This window comes from Scyliorhinus torazame, chromosome 21, assembly GCF_047496885.1.
Source record: "Scyliorhinus torazame isolate Kashiwa2021f chromosome 21, sScyTor2.1, whole genome shotgun sequence".
NCBI classification, from domain to species: Eukaryota; Metazoa; Chordata; class Chondrichthyes; order Carcharhiniformes; family Scyliorhinidae; genus Scyliorhinus; species Scyliorhinus torazame.
Window position 1 is genome coordinate 70,861,718 of NC_092727.1, and position 18,140 is coordinate 70,879,857.

Here is an 18,140-nt window from a genome sequence, read left to right on the forward strand (position 1 = left end):
CGGCCTGCAACCTCTGTCGTTTCCTGAGTAACTCTGGCCTCGGGGATTCCGCGTAACTCCTGTCCGTCCGTAGAATTTCCTTAATCAGTCGGTCCGTCTCTGCCCTGTCTGTCCTGTCCCTGTACGCCCGGATTGAAATCAGACCCCCTCTCACCACTGCCTTCAGTGCCTCCCAGAGCACCACTGCTGAGTCTTCTCCAGTATCGTTCACCTGCAGGTAATTCTGCATGCATTTCCTCAGCCTCTCACACACTGCCTCGTCTGCGAGTAATCCAACTTCCAGCCTCCATGGTGGGCGCTGAAAGCTGCCCTTACAAAACTGCATGTCTACCCAGTGTGGAGCATGGTCCGATATGGCAATTGCCGAATATTCTGCCCCCACCATTCCGGCCAGCAGGTCCTACTCACAACACAGTAGTCGATTCGGGAATACACCTTGTGGACGTGGGAGTAGTACGAGAACTCCCTCGCCGTCAGCCGGCTAAATCTCCACCGATCTGCTCCCCCCGTTTGCTCCATGAACCCTCTCAGTTCCTTTGCAATCGCTGGCAACCTGCCCGTTCTTGAACATGACCAGTCCAGGCTCGGGTCCAGGACTGTATTTAAGTCCCCGCCCATGATCAGCTTACGCGAGTCCAAGTCGAGGATCTTCCCCAGCATCCTCCTAATAAAATCCACATTGTCCCAATTATGGGCATACACACTAACCAGGACTACTCTCACCCCTTCAAGCTTACCCCTCACCATAACGACTCCTGCCACCCCATCCACGACTGTGACCTCCGCCTCAAATTGTACCCTTTTATTAATCAGGATCGCAGCCCCCCTCGTCTTAGAATCAAGCCCCGAATGAAAGACCTGACTGACCCAGCCCTTCCTTAACCTAACCTGGTCTGCCACTTTCAGGTGCTTCTCCTGCAGCAAGACTATGTCCGCCTTCAGAACACGCAGATGCGCAAACACACTGGCCCGTTTAACCCTCTAACATTCCAGGTGATCAGCCTGGTTGCGGGGCACTTCGCCCCCCCCCCTTTGCCCGATCAACCATCCTCCTTTCCTTGGCCAGCCTACCAGCCATGTGTCGTGCTTCATCTGGCCCGCCTCCTGACCGGCTCCACCCATGACCTCCTCACTGTTTCCATCCCCGTCAGCAGAATGACTCTTCCCCCCCCCCCCCCCCTCACCCCCCTAGCAACACCATCCTATCACCTAACCCCTGCTCTAATCCAACTATATGCACACCCCCCACCTCGGCTACCGTTGACTAGCCCCACTCAGCTAGCCTGGGGCTGCCAGCCTCGGCGCCAGCATGTCTCCCACCCATTGTTCCCAGTCATCCCTCCCCCGACCCATCCATACCACTTCCCCAGATCAGCCCTACTTAAGCAAACACTCTATACAAGTCATAAACAACCCCCACAATAGCACAATTCAAGTTAAACAAGAAAAATAAAAGAGATAAGAAATAACAGGCACTCTCAGTCCTTCCAATACAGACACAGAAAAAAATTGCACACCGTTCCCCTGAAGCATCCATCTTAACACAACCCTTTTAACTGTTTTCTTTATTATTTTCCCCCCAGCCAAACTCCAACTAATCAAAGAGCCAAAAAAGGAAACATTCAGGTAAACCATGCAAAAAGCACGCAAAAAAAAACACATCTCTACTGTGGTGATATCATAGATTATCATAGAATTTACAGTGCAGAAGGAGGCCATTCAGCCCATCAAGTCTGCACCAGCTCTTGGAAAGAGCACCCTACCCAAGGTCAACACCTCCACCCTATCCCCATAACCCAGTAACCCCACCCAACACTAAGGGCAATTTTAGCTTGGCCAATCCACCTAACCTGCACATCTTTGGACTGTGGGAGGAAACCGGAGCACCCGGAGGAAACCCACGCACACACGGGGAGGATGTGCAGACTCCGCACAGACAGTGACCCAAGCCGGGACCCTGGAGCTGTGAAGCAATTGTGCTATCCACAATGCTACCGTGCTGCCCGTAAACACAGTTGTGTATCACTGTAAATACACAAGGGGTTAATGTGAACACACTACACCTAGCTAGACACCAGAGGAAGCACCAGAGACATTATGACTCACAGACATTCAACCAATAAGTCAGTAAGATAGGACACGACCAATGGGCAGCCACGACACACCCAGACATGACACTGCCACAGGGGGGCATTACACCAACCCATATAAAAGGACACAGCACTCTTTCCAGTGGAGACACTTAGTGAGTACAGACAGAGTTGATTGAAACACATCACACCCACCATGTGGATTGTAGCAGACTGGTTAGTTAGTCTGAGTAGCTATAGCAGGATTAACAGGAGAGTCGAATCCAAGTAGGAGAATTGTTAATAGTTTAATAAATGTGTTAAAGCTATCTCCAAGTCTGGACCTTGCTTTTTCAGAGTGTACATCAAGGAAGCAGCTTATTCTACGTCAAGAGCATAACAAAACATCTACCACCTTCCAACACCTTAAAAAGGTTGAAAAAAAGAACGACAAAAACGGAACCAAACATGCAGGCAATTTTCAAAACGGGAGAGACACCACATATACTTAATAGCTCTAACATGAGTCCAAACGTCCTCAGCTCAGGGCCAGCCCTTGCTTCTTAACGAAGTCCATCGCCTCTTCGGGTTCCTCGAAATAGTGGTGCTGACCCTTATACGTGACCCACAGTCGCGACGGAAAAAGCAGCCCGAATTTCACCTTGTTTTTATACAGTATCTCCTTCACCTGCCTGTAGCCTTCCCTCCTCCTGGCCACCTCAGCGCTCAAATCCTGGTACACACGGAGGGTGGTATTGTCCCCAATACAGCTTTGTGTGCTCTTTGCCCATTGCAGCACCCGTTCCTTGTCCAGGTACCAGTGAAAGCGTACCACCATCGCTCGTGGGGGACCCCCTCGTCACGGCTGCCTCACCTGCACTCTGTGTGCCCTGTCCACCACCAACTTCTGAAACATACCCTCCAAATACGCGGCTGCATCCAGCCCCTCTGCCCCCTCCGGGAGGCCCACAATTCTCACGTTCTGCCGGCAAGATCTGTTGTCCAGGTCCTCCAGCCTTTCCAGAAGCACTTTTTGCTGGTCCCTCAACCTCCGAATCTCCACATCCGCCACCGTTTGAAAGTCAGCCTGCTCCTCCACTGACGTCTCCAACTGCTGGAGCTTCTCAGCCTGATCATCCAGCCTTTTTCCCATCCTGTCAATCGACTTCTGTAACGGCTCCAAGTTGTCACGCTTCAGAGCCAAAAAGCCCTCCTGCGTAGTCTGCAGCAGCTGCTCCATTGTGAGCTGGTCTGTCGGCTCCTTGCTCTGAACACCAGCCATGCTGGTCTCTCTCACAGCCTCCACTGTGCCCTTACTCGACCACTTCTTCTGCTGTTTACGGTCCCTCCGGCTTCTTAGGTCCATACAATTCTGTATGGGTCCTGTGCCTGAGTACTATTGCTTTCCAGTTCCGCGCTCAAAAGCGCAAAAACGTCGGGGGGAAAGGTCCAAAAGTCCGACCGAAACGGGACCTGTGCTGTACTTTTCTTTGTTCTTTGTTGTTGGTGGAGGGGAAGATGACGGGAGTTAATAGTAGATAATAAGGAGATGGCAGACAAAATGAACAAATATATTGCTTCTGTCTTCATAAAGGATACATGAAACATTCCAGTAAAAGTTGTAAATTGGGAGGGGGAGGGGTGAGAGGAACTTGGTGAAATTACAATCACTAGGGAGGTGGTGAGTAAACTGATGGAACTGCAGCTGACAAGTCTCCAGGCCCTGCTGGACTTAATCCTAGGGGCTTGAAAGAGGTGCTAATGGGGTAATAGACTCATTCATGACTGTTAACTTTCCAAAATGAAGTTGATCCTGGAAATATTCCATCACACTGGGGAGTAGAAAAATGTAACCCTTCTGTTCAAGAAGGGAGGGTGGCAGAAAATAGGAACCTATTGGCCAGCACAGTAGCATTGTGGATAGTGCAATTGCTTCACAGCTCCAGGGTCCCAGGTTCGATTCCGGCTTGGGTCACTGTCTGTGCGGAGTCTGCACATCCTCCCCGTGTTCGTGGGTTTCCTCCGGGTGCTCCGGTTTCCTCCCACAGTCCATGTGCAGGTTAGGTGGATCGGCCATGCTAAATTGCCCTTAGTTCCCAAAATTGCCCTTAGTGTTGGGTGGGGTTACTGGGTTATGGGGATAGGGTGGAGGTGTTGACCTTGGGTAGGGTGCTCTTTCCAAGAGCCGGTGCAGACTCGATGGGCCGAATGGCCTCCTTTTGCACTGTAAATTCTATGATAATCTATGATTAGCCTGACATATGTCTAGGGGAAGGTGTTAGAATCGATCATTAAAATGGCAGAGGTGGACTTACACTTTTGGGGGCCCTGTGCTCTCCCTCTTTGCAGCGCCCCCACATCACACCCCACCCTCTGGTGGTGTGGCAGCCCACCCCCAATTACATTAATGTCCTCCTGACCCCACCCACCCTCAGCTCACACAATGCTATCTGGCCAGGCCTCTGCTCCCGTCCTCATGTGTCCAGTTGGCCAGCCCTCCTCACTCTCAGCCCTGGCCACTGACAAGTCACCCTGTTGCTCGCCGAAGATTATGCTGGTGCCTGCCTGGCCCTCGCATCTTCTGACTACTCAGCTCTCACTCAGGTGGCCAGGCCTCAAGCCTCGACATCATGTATGCTCCTGGCTGTCTGTATCTGAATTGCCCTTTCTTTGGTTTGTTGCCCTGCCCTGCCATGCCCTGGACTGGCGGTTGAGAGTCAACCCACTGCTCCCCTTAACAGCCATTGGCCAGCACCTCCTCCTCCATCCTCGCTGAATGCCTCGCAGGCTCGCACCCCGATGTAAGCGACCTCACTTTTGCCTCAAGCTGCTTGGCCCGAATGTCAGAAACCTGGCTGCGGCTTCACTAAAAGAAACTTCAGAAACTTCACACCTGACAAACAGGAGATCTGTCCAAACAGCTCTCAGGTCTGCACCACTTCCCAACGTGTGGGACAATGTTTTCCCGCCCAAAAGAGTTTCCACCAATCAGAGCCCAATTTTGTTCTGCATTTCCTGCTGATAGGCTTATTCGGATTTCTTGAGCCTATTAGCAAATTCAGGGGTACCAGGCTCTCAATATGGGGCCCCACATTGGCCGGGGCCCCGCGATGCAGCGCTGTGTGTTTCATTGTAAGTCCGTCTCGGTAAAGAGGTTATACCTCAGCATTTAGACAAGTTCAAGGTAATTTGGCAGAGTCAGCATGATTTTCTGAAAGGGAAATCATGTTCAATCAACTTACTAGAGTTCTTTGAAAGTGTAGATGTACTATACTTAGATTTCCAGAAAGCATTAAATAAGGTGCCATATCAAAGGTTATTGCAAAAAATTAAAGCTCATATTAGCCTGGATTTCAGATTGGTAGGATGGCAGAAAACAGAGATTATGCATAAATGGGTCTTTGTCTGGCTGGCAGGATGTGACGAGTGGAAACCCACATGGGATCTGTGCTGGAGCCTCAACATTTCACAATTTCCATTAATTACTTAGATAAGGGGAACAAAGGCATGGTAGCTTAATTTACAGATGATAGGTAGGAAAGTATGTTGTGAAGAAGACAAATTTGCAGATGGCGAGAGATAGGCTGAGGGAGTGGGCAAAAATCTGGCAGATGGACAATAATGTAGGAAAATGTGGAGTTGTTCACTTTGGCAGGAAGAATAAAAAAGCAGAGAAGTAATTAAATGGAGAACGTGAACAAAAAAGTAGGGATAGAGGACGTTCTTGTTTCAGATTCCAGCATCTGTAGTACTTCGCTTATTATTAAAGTAAGGACATTATGCTTCAGTTGTACATGGCATTGGTGAGACACATCTCAAGTATCCAGTGCAGTTTCCTTATTTAAGAGAGGATGTAAATGCATTGGAGGTAGTTCAGAGGTTTACTGGATTGATACCTGGAATGTGCGGGTTGTCTCATGAGGAAACTTTGGACAGACTGTCCCTTTTCCACTGGAGTTTAGAAAAACATAGAACATAGAAAATACAGCACAGAACAGGCCCTTCGGCCCACGATGTTGTGCCGAACCTTTGTCCTAGATTTATCATAGATTATCATTGAATTTACAGTGCAGAAGGAGGCCATTCGGCCCTTTGAGTCTGCACCGGCTCCTGGAAAGAGCACCCTACCCAAACTCAACACCTCCACCCAACACCAAGGGCAATTTTTGGACACTATGGGCAATGTAGCATGGCCAATCCACCTAACCCGCACATCTTTGGACTGTGGGAGGAAACCGGAGCACCCGGAGGAAACCCACGCAGACACGGGGAGGACATGCAGACTCCGCACAGACAGTGACCCAAGCCGGAATCGAACCTGGGACCCTGGAGCTGTGAAGCAATTGTGCTATCCACAATGCTACCGTGCTGCCCTTAAGAACAAATAAATCTACACTATGTCATTTTACCGTAATCCATGTACCTATCCAATAGCTGCTTGAAGGTCCCTAATGTTTCCGACTCAACTACTTCCACAGGCAGTGCATTCCATGCCCCCACTACTCTCTGGGTAAAGAACCTACCTCTGATATCCCTCCTATATCTTCCACCTTTCACCTTAAATTTATGTCCCCATGTAATGGTTTGTTCCACCCGGGGAAAAAGTCTCTGACTGTCTACTCTATCTATTCCCCTGATCATCTTATAAACCTCTATCAAGTCGCCCCGCATCCTTCTCCGTTCTAATGAGAAAAGGCCTAGCACCCTCAACCTTTCCTCGTAAGATCTACTCTCCATTCCAGGCAACATCCTGGTAAATCTTCTTTGCACCTTTTCCAAAGCTTCCACATCCTTCCTAAAATGAGGCGACCAAAACTGTACACAGTACTCCAAATGTGGCCTTACCAAAGTTTTATACAGCTGCAACATCACCTCACGGCTCTTAAATTCAATCCCTCTGTTAATGAACGCGAGCACACCATAGGCCTTCTTCACAGCTCTATCCACTTGAGTGGCAACTTTCAAAGATGTATGAACATAGACCCCAAGATCTCTCTGCTCCTCCACATTGCCAAGAACTCTACCGTTAACCCTGTATTCCGCATTCATATTTGTCCTTCCAAAATGGACAATCTCACACTTTTCAGGGTTAAACTCCATCTGCCACTTCTCAGCCCAGCTCTGCATCCTATCTATGTCTCTTTGCAGCCGACAACAGCCCTCCTTACTATCCACAACTCCACCAATCTTCGTATCGTCTGCAAATTGACTGACCCACCCTTCAACTCCCTCATCCAAGTCATTAATGAAAATCACAAAGAGTGAAGGGTGACATGATTGAAGTGTATAAGATCGTGAATGGTCTTGACAAGGTGGACTTGGAAATGAAGTTTCCTCTGGTGGGTGAATCCAGAAATAGGGGTTGTTGCATATTGGCCTGAAACCTCTACAGCGTCGAATGAAAAGGTTTCCTTTTGCAGCTTTGTATTCCCCGAGCCTCACCCAGGTAGGGAATAGCCTCGAGGATAAGTTGTGTAATTGTAATATTGGTAGATGTTGAGTCTGGAGAAGGGTGTGTAGATAGCCTGGGTCACATTGAGACCTAAAAAGACGAGGTGTTGGGTGTCTTAAAAAATATTACGGTAGATAAGTCCCCAGGGCCTGATGGGATCTACCCCAGAATACTGAAGGAGGCTGGAGAGGAAATTGCTGAGGCCTTGACAGAAATCTTTGGATCCTCACTGTCTTCAGGTGATGTCCCGGAGGACTGGAGAATAGCCAATGTTGTTCCTCTGTTTAAGAAGGGTAGCAAGGATAATCCAGGGAACTACAGGCCGGTGAGCCTTACTTCAGTGGTAGGGAAATTACTGGAGAGAATTCTTCGAGACAGGATCTACTCCCATTTGGAAGCAAATGGACGTATTAGTGAGAGGCAGCATGGTTTTGTGAAGGGGAGGTCGTGTCTCACTAACTTGATAGAGTTTTTCGAGGAGGTCACTAAGATGATTGATGCAGGTAGGGCAGTGGATGTTGTCTATCTGGACTTCAGTAAGGCCTTTGACAGGGTCCCTCATGGTAGACTAGTACAAAAGGTGAAGTCACACGGGATCAGGGGTGAGTTGGCAAGGTGGATACAGAACTGGCTAGGTCATAGACGGCAGAGAGTAGCAATGGAAGGATGCTTTTCTAATTGGAGGGCTGTGACCAGTGGTGTTCCACAGGGATCAGTGCTGGGACCTTTGCTGTTTGTAGTATATATAAATGATTTGGAGGAAAATTTAACTGGTCTGATTAGTAAGTTTGCAGACGACACAAAGGTTGGTGGAATTGCGGATAGCGATGAGGACTGTCAGAGGATACAGCAGGATTTAGATTGTTTGGAGACTTGGGCGGAGAGATGGCAGATGGAGTTTAATCCGGACAAATGTGAGGTAATGCATTTTGGAAGGGCTAATGCAGGTAGGGAATATACAGTGAATGGTAGAACCCTCAAGAGTATTGAAAGTCAAAGAGATCTAGGAGTACAGGACCACAGGTCACTGAAAGGGGCAACACAGGTGGAGAAGGTAGTCAAGAAGGCATACGGCATGCTTGCCTTCATTGGCCGGGGCATTGAGTATAAGAATTGGCAAGTCATGTTGCAGCTGTATAGAACCTTAGTTAGGCCACACTTGGAGTATAGTGTTCAATTCTGGTCGCCACACTACCAGAAGGATGTGGAGGCTTTAGAGAGGGTGCAGAATAGATTTACCAGAATGTTGCCTGGTATGGAGGGCATTAGCTATGAGGAGCGGTTGAATAAACTCGGTTTTTTCTCACTGGAACGAAGGAGGTTGAGGGGCGACCTGATAGAGGTCGACAAAATTATGAGGGGCATAGACAGAGTGGATAGTCAGAGGCTTTTCCCTGGGGTAGAGGGGTCAATTACTCGGGGGCATAGGTTTAAGGTGAGAGGGGCAAGGTTTAGAGTAGATGTACGAGGCAAGTTTTTTACGCAGAGGGTAGTGGGTGCCTGGAACACGCTACCGGAGGAAGTGGTGGAAGCAGGGACGATAGTGACATTTAAGGGGCATCTTGACAAATACATGAATAGGATGGGAATAGAGGGATACGGACCCAGGAAGTGTAGAAGATTGTAGTTTAGTCGGGCAGCATGGTCGGCACGGGCTTGGAGGGCCGAAGGGCCTGTTCCTGTGCTGTACATTTCTTTGTTCTTTGTTGTTCTTGTTTGTAATAACTTTAAATTCACACACTGTGGTGGAGTTATGGACTCTGTTCTCTCTTCACTTGTTGTTGTCTGTGTAACAGGTACATGCTGTTTATATTGTCTGCTTCTCACAACTCTTTCCATTATTCTGTGTGTAACTGGCATGTGTTGCTTGTACAATCACTCCCTCTGCGGCTGTGACACTGATGTGATGTGACACTTGTGTTCCAGACCACGACTCTAATTGGGCTCCTGAAGACGGCCCGTCTCCTACGGCTGGTCCGGGTTGCTCGCAAACTCGACCGCTACTCGGAGTATGGGGCTGCGGTGCTGTTCCTGCTCATGTGCACCTTTGCCCTCATTGCCCACTGGCTGGCATGTATCTGGTACGCCATTGGCAATGTGGAGAGACTCTACATGGTTCACAAGATCGGCTGGCTGCACAATCTGGGAGATCAAATCGGGAAGCGATACAATGACAGTGACGCCTTTTCCGGACCCTCCATCAAAGACAAGTATGTGACCGCACTCTACTTCACCTTCAGCAGCCTCACCAGTGTCGGATTCGGGAATGTTTCTCCCAACACCAATTCCGAGAAGATCTTCTCCATCTGCGTCATGTTGATTGGCTGTAAGTGTCTCTGCTTTTCATTTGGTGTCCGAAGTGAATGTTCTCAGATTCTACACTGTCCCCATCCAATACAACAAAGATGTTACAGCACAGGGTTAGATACAGAGTAAAGCTCAATCAGCACTGTCTCCATCGAACACTCCCAGGACAAGTACAACACAGGGGTAGATACAGAGTAAAGCTGAATCTGCACCGTCTCCATTAAACACTCCCAGGACAGATACAGCACAGGGTTAGATACATAGGAAAGCTGAATCTGCACTGTCCCCAACAAACACTCCCAGGACAGGTACAGCATGGGGTTAGATACAGAGTAAAGCTCCCTCTGCATTGTCCGCATCAAACACTCCCAGGACAGATACAGCACAGGGTTAGATACACAGGAAAGCTGAATCTGCACTCTCCCTATCAAACACTCCCAGGACAGATACAGCACAGGGTTAGATACACAGGAAAGCTGAATCTGCACTCTCCCTATCAAACACTCCCAGGACAGATACAGCACAGGGTTAGATACACAGGAAAGCTGAATCTGCACTCTCCCTATCAAACACTCCCAGGACAGGTACAACACAGGGTTAGATACAGAGTAAAGCTCCCTCTGCATTGTCCCCATCAAACACTCCCAGGACAGATACAGCACAGGGTTAGATACAGAGTAAAGCTCCCTCTGCATTGTCCCCATCAAACACTCCCAGGACAGATACAGCACAGGGTTAGATACAGAGTAAAGCTCTCTCTCCACTGTCCCCATCAAACACTCCCAGGACAGATACAGCACAGGGTTAGATACACAGGAAAGCTGAATCTGCACTCTTCCTATCAAACACTCCCAGGACAGATACAGCACAGGGTTAGATACACAGGAAAGCTGAATCTGCACTCTTCCTATCAAACACTCCCAGGACAGATACAGCACAGGGTTAGATACACAGGAAAGCTGAATCTGCACTCCTCCTATCAAACACTCCCAGGACAGATACAGCACAGGGTTAGATACACAGGAAAGCTGAATCTGCACTCTTCCTATCAAACACTCCCAGGACAGATACAGCACAGGGTTAGATACACAGGAAAGCTGAATCTGCACTCTCCCTATCAAACACTCCCAGGACAGATACAGCACAGGGTTAGATACACAGGAAAGCTGAATCTGCACTCTTCCTATCAAACACGCCCAGGACAGATACAGCACAGGGTTAGATACAGAATAAAGCTCTCTCTCCACTGTCCCCATCAAACACTCCCAGGACAGGTACAGCACAGTGTTAGATACAGAGTAAAGCTGCCTCTGCACTGTCCCCATCAAACACTCCCAGGACAGATACAGCACGGGGTTAGATACAGAGTAAAGCTCCCTCTACACTGTTCACATCAAACACTCTCAGGACAGGTACAGCACCCTACCCACCCGTACCTCACTCCCACACTACCCCCCATACCTTACTCCCAACCGTACCTCACTCCCACCCTACCCACCCATACCACACTCCCACCTTACCCACCCATATCTCACTCTCACTCTATCCACCCATAGCTCACTCCCATTGTACCCACCCATACTTCACTTCCATTCTACCCACCCATTCTTCACTCCCATCCTACCCACCCATACCTCACTGGCCTACATGTGATTCCAGGCCCAGAGCAATGTGGTTGCTTCTTAAATGCCATCTCAGTTGTATCAAACCACCACAGAGTCAATAAAATGGAATGAAACCAGACAGATCACCCGGCATCGACCTAGGCAGTGGAAACAGTAATGGCAAATCCAGCCCTTGCAAAGTCCTCCTTACAAACATCTGGGAGCTGGTACCAAAATTTGGAGCAACAGCCTGATAGAATCACGCAGATAATGTGGCAGACACCACCGTCACCATCCTCAGATATGTCCTGTCCCACCGGCAGGACAGACCCTGCAGAGGTGGCAGCGGCACAGTGGTATTTAGTCAGGAGGGAATTGCCCTGGGAATCCTCAACGTCGACTCTGGCACCCATCAAGTTTCAGGTCAAACATGGACAAGGAATCTAATCTAGCCGATTACCATCAATGCCCCCTCTCGGCTGACGAATCAATATTCCCCCTAGGTGAACACTAATGAGGGGGTAAGTGCACAGAATGTACTCTGGACGGGGGATTTCAATGTCCGTCACCAAGAGTGCCTCAGTGCCATTACTGACCGAGCTGGCCGAGTGGGTCTAGGGAAGGTGGTGAGGGAACCAACAAGAGCGAGAAACATACTTCACCTCATCCTCACCAACCTGCCTGCCGCAGATGCACCTCTCCATTACAGTATCGATAGGAGTGACCACCACACAATCCTTGTGGAGCCAAAGTCCAGCCTCAACATCAGCAGCAGCAGAATTGTACTCAACCACAACCTGTAACCTCATGGTCCAGCATATCCCCCACTCTACCATTACCACCAAGCCAGGGGATCAACCCTGGTTCAATGAAGAGAGCAGGAGAGCATGCCAGGAGCAACACCAGGGTCACCAAAAAATGAGGTATCAATCTAGTGAAGCTACAACACAAGACTATCTGCATACCAAACAGCATAAGCAGCAAGTAATAGGCAGAGATAAATGATCCTACAACCAACAGACCAAATCTAAGCTCCAGCCACATCCAGTCGTGAATGGTGATGGACAATTAAAAAACTCACTGGAGGAGGAGGCTCCACAAATATCCCCATCCTGAATGATGGAAGAGACCAGGACACAGTGAAAAAGACTAGGCTGAAGCATTCACAATAATCTTCAGCCAGAGATGCTGAGCGGATGATCCATCTCGATCTCCAGAGATCCCCAGCATCACAGGTGTCAGTTTTCAGCTAATTTGATTCACTCCACATGATGTCAAAAAATGGCCTAAGGCACTGGATACGGCAAAGGCTATGGGACCTGACAATATTCCAGCAATAGTACTGAAGACTTGTTCTCCAGAACTTGTTGCTCCCCTAGCCAAGATGTTTCAATATAGCTACGACACTGGCATCTATCCGGCAATGTGGAAAATTGCCCGGGTGTGTCCTGTACACAAGAAACAGGACAAATCCAACCCAGCCAATTACTGCACCAGCAGTCATCAGTACAGTGATAGAAGGGATCATCAAGTGCTATCAAGCGGTACTTAGTTAGCAATAACCTGCTCACTGACGATCAGTTTGGGTTCTGCCAGGGTTACTCAGCTGCTGCCCTCATTACAGCCTTGGTTCAAACATGGACAAAAGAGCTGAATTTCAGAGGTGAGGTGAGAGTGACTGCCCTTGACATTAAGGTAGCATTTGACCAAAATCAAGGAGCTAAGCAGAATTGGAGTCAATGGGAATCAGGGGGAACATTCTCCACTGGTGGGAGTCATACCTAGTGGAAAATGGCTGTGGTGGTTGGAGGTCAATCATCCCAGTTCCAGTACATCAGCGCAGGTGTTCCCTGTCTTAATCAATGACCTCCCTTCCATCATAAGGTGAGAAGTGGGGATGTTTGGTGATGATTGCACAATGTTCAGCATCATTTGCGATGGTTCAGATACTGAAGCAGTCCATGTCCAAATGCAGCAAGACTTGGACAATATTCAGGCTTGGGCTGACAAGTGGCAAGCAACATTCTTGCCACGCAAGTGCCAGGCAATGACCATCTCGTACAAGAGAGAATCAAACCATTGTCCTTTGACATTCAATGGTATTACAATTGCTAAACCCCCGTTATCAGCATCCTGGGGGTTATTATTGACAAGAAACTGAACTGGACCCAGCCATATAAATACTATGGCTACAAGAGCAGGTCAGAGATTAGTAATCCTGCAGCGACTAACTCACCTCCTGACTCCCACATCCTGTCCACCATCTGCAAGGCGCAAGTTAGGTGTGTAATGGGATACACCTCCCTTACCTGATGAGTGCAGCTCTAACAACACTCAGGAAGCCAATACCATCCAGGACAAAGCAACCTAATTGATTGCTCCCCCTTCTACAAACCATCCCACTCACCTCCACCAATAAACAGTGGCAGCCCCCATCTACAGGATGTGATGCAGTAACGTATCAAGGTTCTTTAGGCAGCACTTTCCAAACACACGACCACTACCATCTAGAGAGGCAAGAGCAGCAGGTACCTGGGAACACCAGCACCTGGAGGTTCCCCTCCATGTCACTCGCCATATTGACTTAGAAATATATCTCCATTCCTTCACTGTCGCTGGGTCAAAGTCCTAGAACTCCCTCCTTAACAGCACTGTAGGTATCTACACCACATGGACTGCAGCGGTTCAAGAAGGCAGCTCACCACTGCCTTCTCAAAGCAATGAGGGATGGGCAATAAATGCTGGCCTAGCCAGCGACACTCACATCCCATAAATGAAGAATCTTTTAACAAACTCACCCCCATCCTACCTACTCCTTGTCCTCTGCTATCTTGCCACTATTATACTCCCATCATTTACTACACCTCCCCCGCCCTTTGTCCTGCCCCGCGATTCTCTATCCTTACCCCACCATTAACCACTGGCCTCACTCCACCCTGTTCCACCTTTAATGCAGCACGTGCAGCATCCCTACCCCACCTCATTTCATTTCCTCCCTCTACCCTTCCCCTATCTTGACCATCCCCTGCCCCCTCGTCCAGGTGCAACAGCTTTTGGTGATGATGTTGGCCTATGGTTAGTCACAGTGAGCAGGTTCAGTGAGATCTGTGTTTGTATTTGAATTGACCTTTGACCTATCCCCTCAGCTCTGATGTACGCCAGTATTTTCGGAAACGTCTCCGCCATCATTCAGCGACTATACTCTGGGACCGCCCGCTACCACACACAGATGCTCCGAGTGAAAGAATTCATCCGTTTCCACCAGATTCCCAACCCCTTGCGACAGAGGCTTGAGGAATATTTCCAGCACGCGTGGTCATATACCAACGGGATTGACATGAATGCTGTGAGTACTGAACTGTCCGTGAAGCAGAAACTGTGGGTAAAGGGCACAAGGGCATGAATGGGCAACCAGCACAAGGTTAATTGGAGTTTTGGTGCTCAACCAATATAATTTTCTCACATTAAAGAAAGTCATAGCACTCCTCCAAATGTAGGAATGACTCCACAGCCATTCCATTTCCCCAGACACACTCCGTGGCAGCCTCTTACTTTCTACCCTCCAGAAACTTGAGGTGATCCAAACCTCTGCTACCTGCCATGTCCCATTCACTTATTGCCTCCAAGAGCTCATCCTGGTCCTACCCCTACTGAACACCCCCTGGGCCTGGGAGTCAGTACTCTCTCCCTAGGCCTGGATTTTGGCGACAGCACTCACTCCCTGTGTCTGGGATTGATACACTGCTGCCTCACACCGTCAGGGACCCGGGTTCAATTCTGGCCTTAAGTTACTGTCTGTATGGAGTTTGCACATTCTCCCAGTGTCTGCGTGGGTTTCTTCTGGGTGTTCCTCCCACAGTCCAAAGATGTGCAGGTTAGGTGCAGGGTTACGGGGAAAGCACAGGAGAGTGTGCCGAGACAGAGTGCTCTTTCGGAATGTTGGTGCAGACTCGATGGGCCAAATGGTCTTCTTCTGCACTGTCGGAATTCTATGGGTTTGATAGAAATTTTCCAATCCCAACTCCAGTAGACATGGAATGTGATATGTGACAAAATTAGCAGTTTTTACACATACCATGGCAAAACTGTGAGATTATAACAGATTTGAATTGAATTGAATTTAATGTGATTTATTGTCTCAGCCGTATTGTTCTGCGTACAGTCCAGACAGATCATTCCATACATGAAAAAACATAGGACATGCATCAATACACAATGTAAATACGCAGGTACAGGCATCGGGTGAGCATATGGAGCATCTTCTCAATAGGGAAGATGTGTGAAGAGATTGACAAGCCTAAACCAATAATAGTAGCCACACTTCTAACATTGCCGGGGAGGGACTACTACCACATGTCTACCACCCTAAATCTAACCAACAAACAAAGAAAAAAGACAACAGAGATTTGGATAGCCTTGATTGAACGCTTTGAACCCCGAATGAATATTACGTATGAACACAATGGGCTGGATTCTCCGATTTTGAGGCTATGTCCGGAGGAAGTGTCTGGTTTTACGACGAAAAAATTGGCAAGACCCCAGCACCGATCTGCCAACTGGTGAGGGGCTAGCAGCCACGTAAAACGCACGGCCTTCCTGATATAAATGCCTGGAGAATTGTCGAGTCCGTGGCCGCGCATGCGCACAGCGACGACCTGCAGCGGTCGCGCCGCACAACATGGTGCCAGCCGAGCGTGGACCCGACCTGTCAGATAGTGCATCCCTAGTCATCCTCTTGCCACACCCAGGCCACTCCCCACCAGTCCCCCCAGCCCTCGCCGAAGCCCTCCCAACCAGCAGCATAGTCTACAGCCGCCTCGCCGTTTTCCCGAAAACTGAGAGCGCACGAGTCCCATGCCATCGGGAACTTGGCCCATCGGGAGTGGAGCATCAGGGGAGGCCTTCAGGTAACGTTCTGAGGCCATCCCAATGGCGTGCAGCATACTCCTCAATGACGCCGTTTTGGAGGGGGGTGGGCCATCCAAAAACAGGCGGTACCCCCGATTCGGTCGTAAGCAGGGATTCTCCGCCCGATCGCCGATTACGATATCACCATCGGGTAATGGAAAATCCCGCCTAATGTCTTCAACACTAGAGTACAAGGTTCACAAGAAACCAGTAAACAGTACATGACATCCGTAATGCAGCTGACAGAATCGTGTGAATTCATTCAGCTAAAATATTTCTTTTTTTAATAAACATTTTATTGAGGTTTATTTTGGCATTGTAACAGCAGCAATATAAACCATGTACATGAAAATATAAACATAGTGCAAATACCACCTCCCTCCCCAACAGGTCCCACCACTAATTAACCTCCTAATCTACGCTAACCTAACCCCCCCCCCCCCGCCCCCTCTGCTGACGATTAATTTTCCACGAAGAAGTCGATGAATGCTTGCCACCTCCGGGCGAACCCCAACAGTGACCCTCTCAAGGCGAACTTAATTTTCTCCAAACAGAGAAAGCTAGCCATGTCCGATAGCCAGGTTTCCGACTTCGGGGGCTTTGAGTCCCTCCAAGCTAATAGTATCCGTTTCCGGGCTACCAGGGAAGCAAAGGCCAGAACGTCTGCCTCTTTCTCCTCCCGGATCCTGCGACACCCTGAAAATCGCCACTTCTGGACTCAGCGCCACCCTTGTTTTTAATACCTTGGACATGACATCAGCAAACCCCTGCCAAAATCCCCTCAGCTTTGGACATGCCCAGAACATGTGGACATGGTTCGCTGGTCCTCCCGCGTATTTTGCGCACCTGCCTTCCAACCCAAAGAACCTGCTCATCTGGGCCACTGTCATGTGAGCCCGGTGAACGACCTTGAATTGAATCAGGCTGAGTCTGGCACAAGTTGCGGTCACGTTGACTCTACTCAACGCGTCCGCCCAAAGGCCCTCCTCTATCTCTCCCTCCAGCTCCTCCTCCCACTTTCGCTTCAGCTCCTCGGTCTGCATCTCCTCTGATCCCAGAAGTTCCTTGTAAATGTCAAAAACGCTCCCCTCTCCTATCCATCCTCTGGAAACTACCCTGTCCTGAATCCCCGTTAGTGGCAGGAGTGGGAAGTTTGATACCTGTCTACGCAGAAAGTCCCGCACCTGCAGATATCTAAATTTGTTTCCCCCCACCAATGCAAACTTCTCCTCCAGCGCCCTTATACTCGGGAAGCTCCCCTCTATAAACAAGTCCCCCATCCTCTCAATCCCCGCTCTCCGCCATATTTGTAACCCCCCCCCGTCCATCCTTCCCGGGGCGAACCGGTGATTATCGCAGATTGGGGACCAGACCGATGCTCCATCTGCTCCCACATATCTCCTCCAATGCCCCCAGACTCTCAAGGCCGCCACTACCAGTCCGGCTGGTGGAGTACCATGCCGGCGGGAACGGCAGAGGCGCCGTTACCAGCGCCCCCAAACTTGTGCCCTTGCAAGAAGCCGCCTCCATACGCACCCATGCCGACGCGTGCACCCCCCCCCCCAGCCAGTTCCGAATCATGGCTATATTAGCCGCCCAGTAATAATTGTTAAAGTTCGGCAGTGCCAGCCCGCCCTCTGCCCGACTCCGTTCAAGCATTACCCTCCTCACTCACTTCCCTTGCCCCCCCATACGAAGCCCGCAATAACTTTATTGACCCGCGTAAAAAAGGACCGCGGAATATAGATGGGGAGACATTGAAATACAAACAGGAATCTCGGGAGGACCGTCATTTTCACC

The 18,140-nt window shown here is 49.4% G+C and overlaps 1 protein-coding gene across 2 annotated transcripts in view; it reads left to right on the plus strand.

Annotated features, from left to right (window-relative positions):
• The window catches only part of kcnh6a (potassium voltage-gated channel, subfamily H (eag-related), member 6a), a 433,047-nt gene that overhangs the window by 338,631 nt on the left and 76,276 nt on the right, over positions 1-18,140 (plus strand). For both annotated transcript variants that reach the window (XM_072486929.1, XM_072486930.1), the window contains 2 exons: positions 9,448-9,847; positions 14,579-14,778. In XM_072486929.1, the coding sequence (XP_072343030.1) occupies positions 9,448-9,847; positions 14,579-14,778 (600 nt within the window). The remainder of the gene's footprint in view (positions 1-9,447; positions 9,848-14,578; positions 14,779-18,140) is intronic.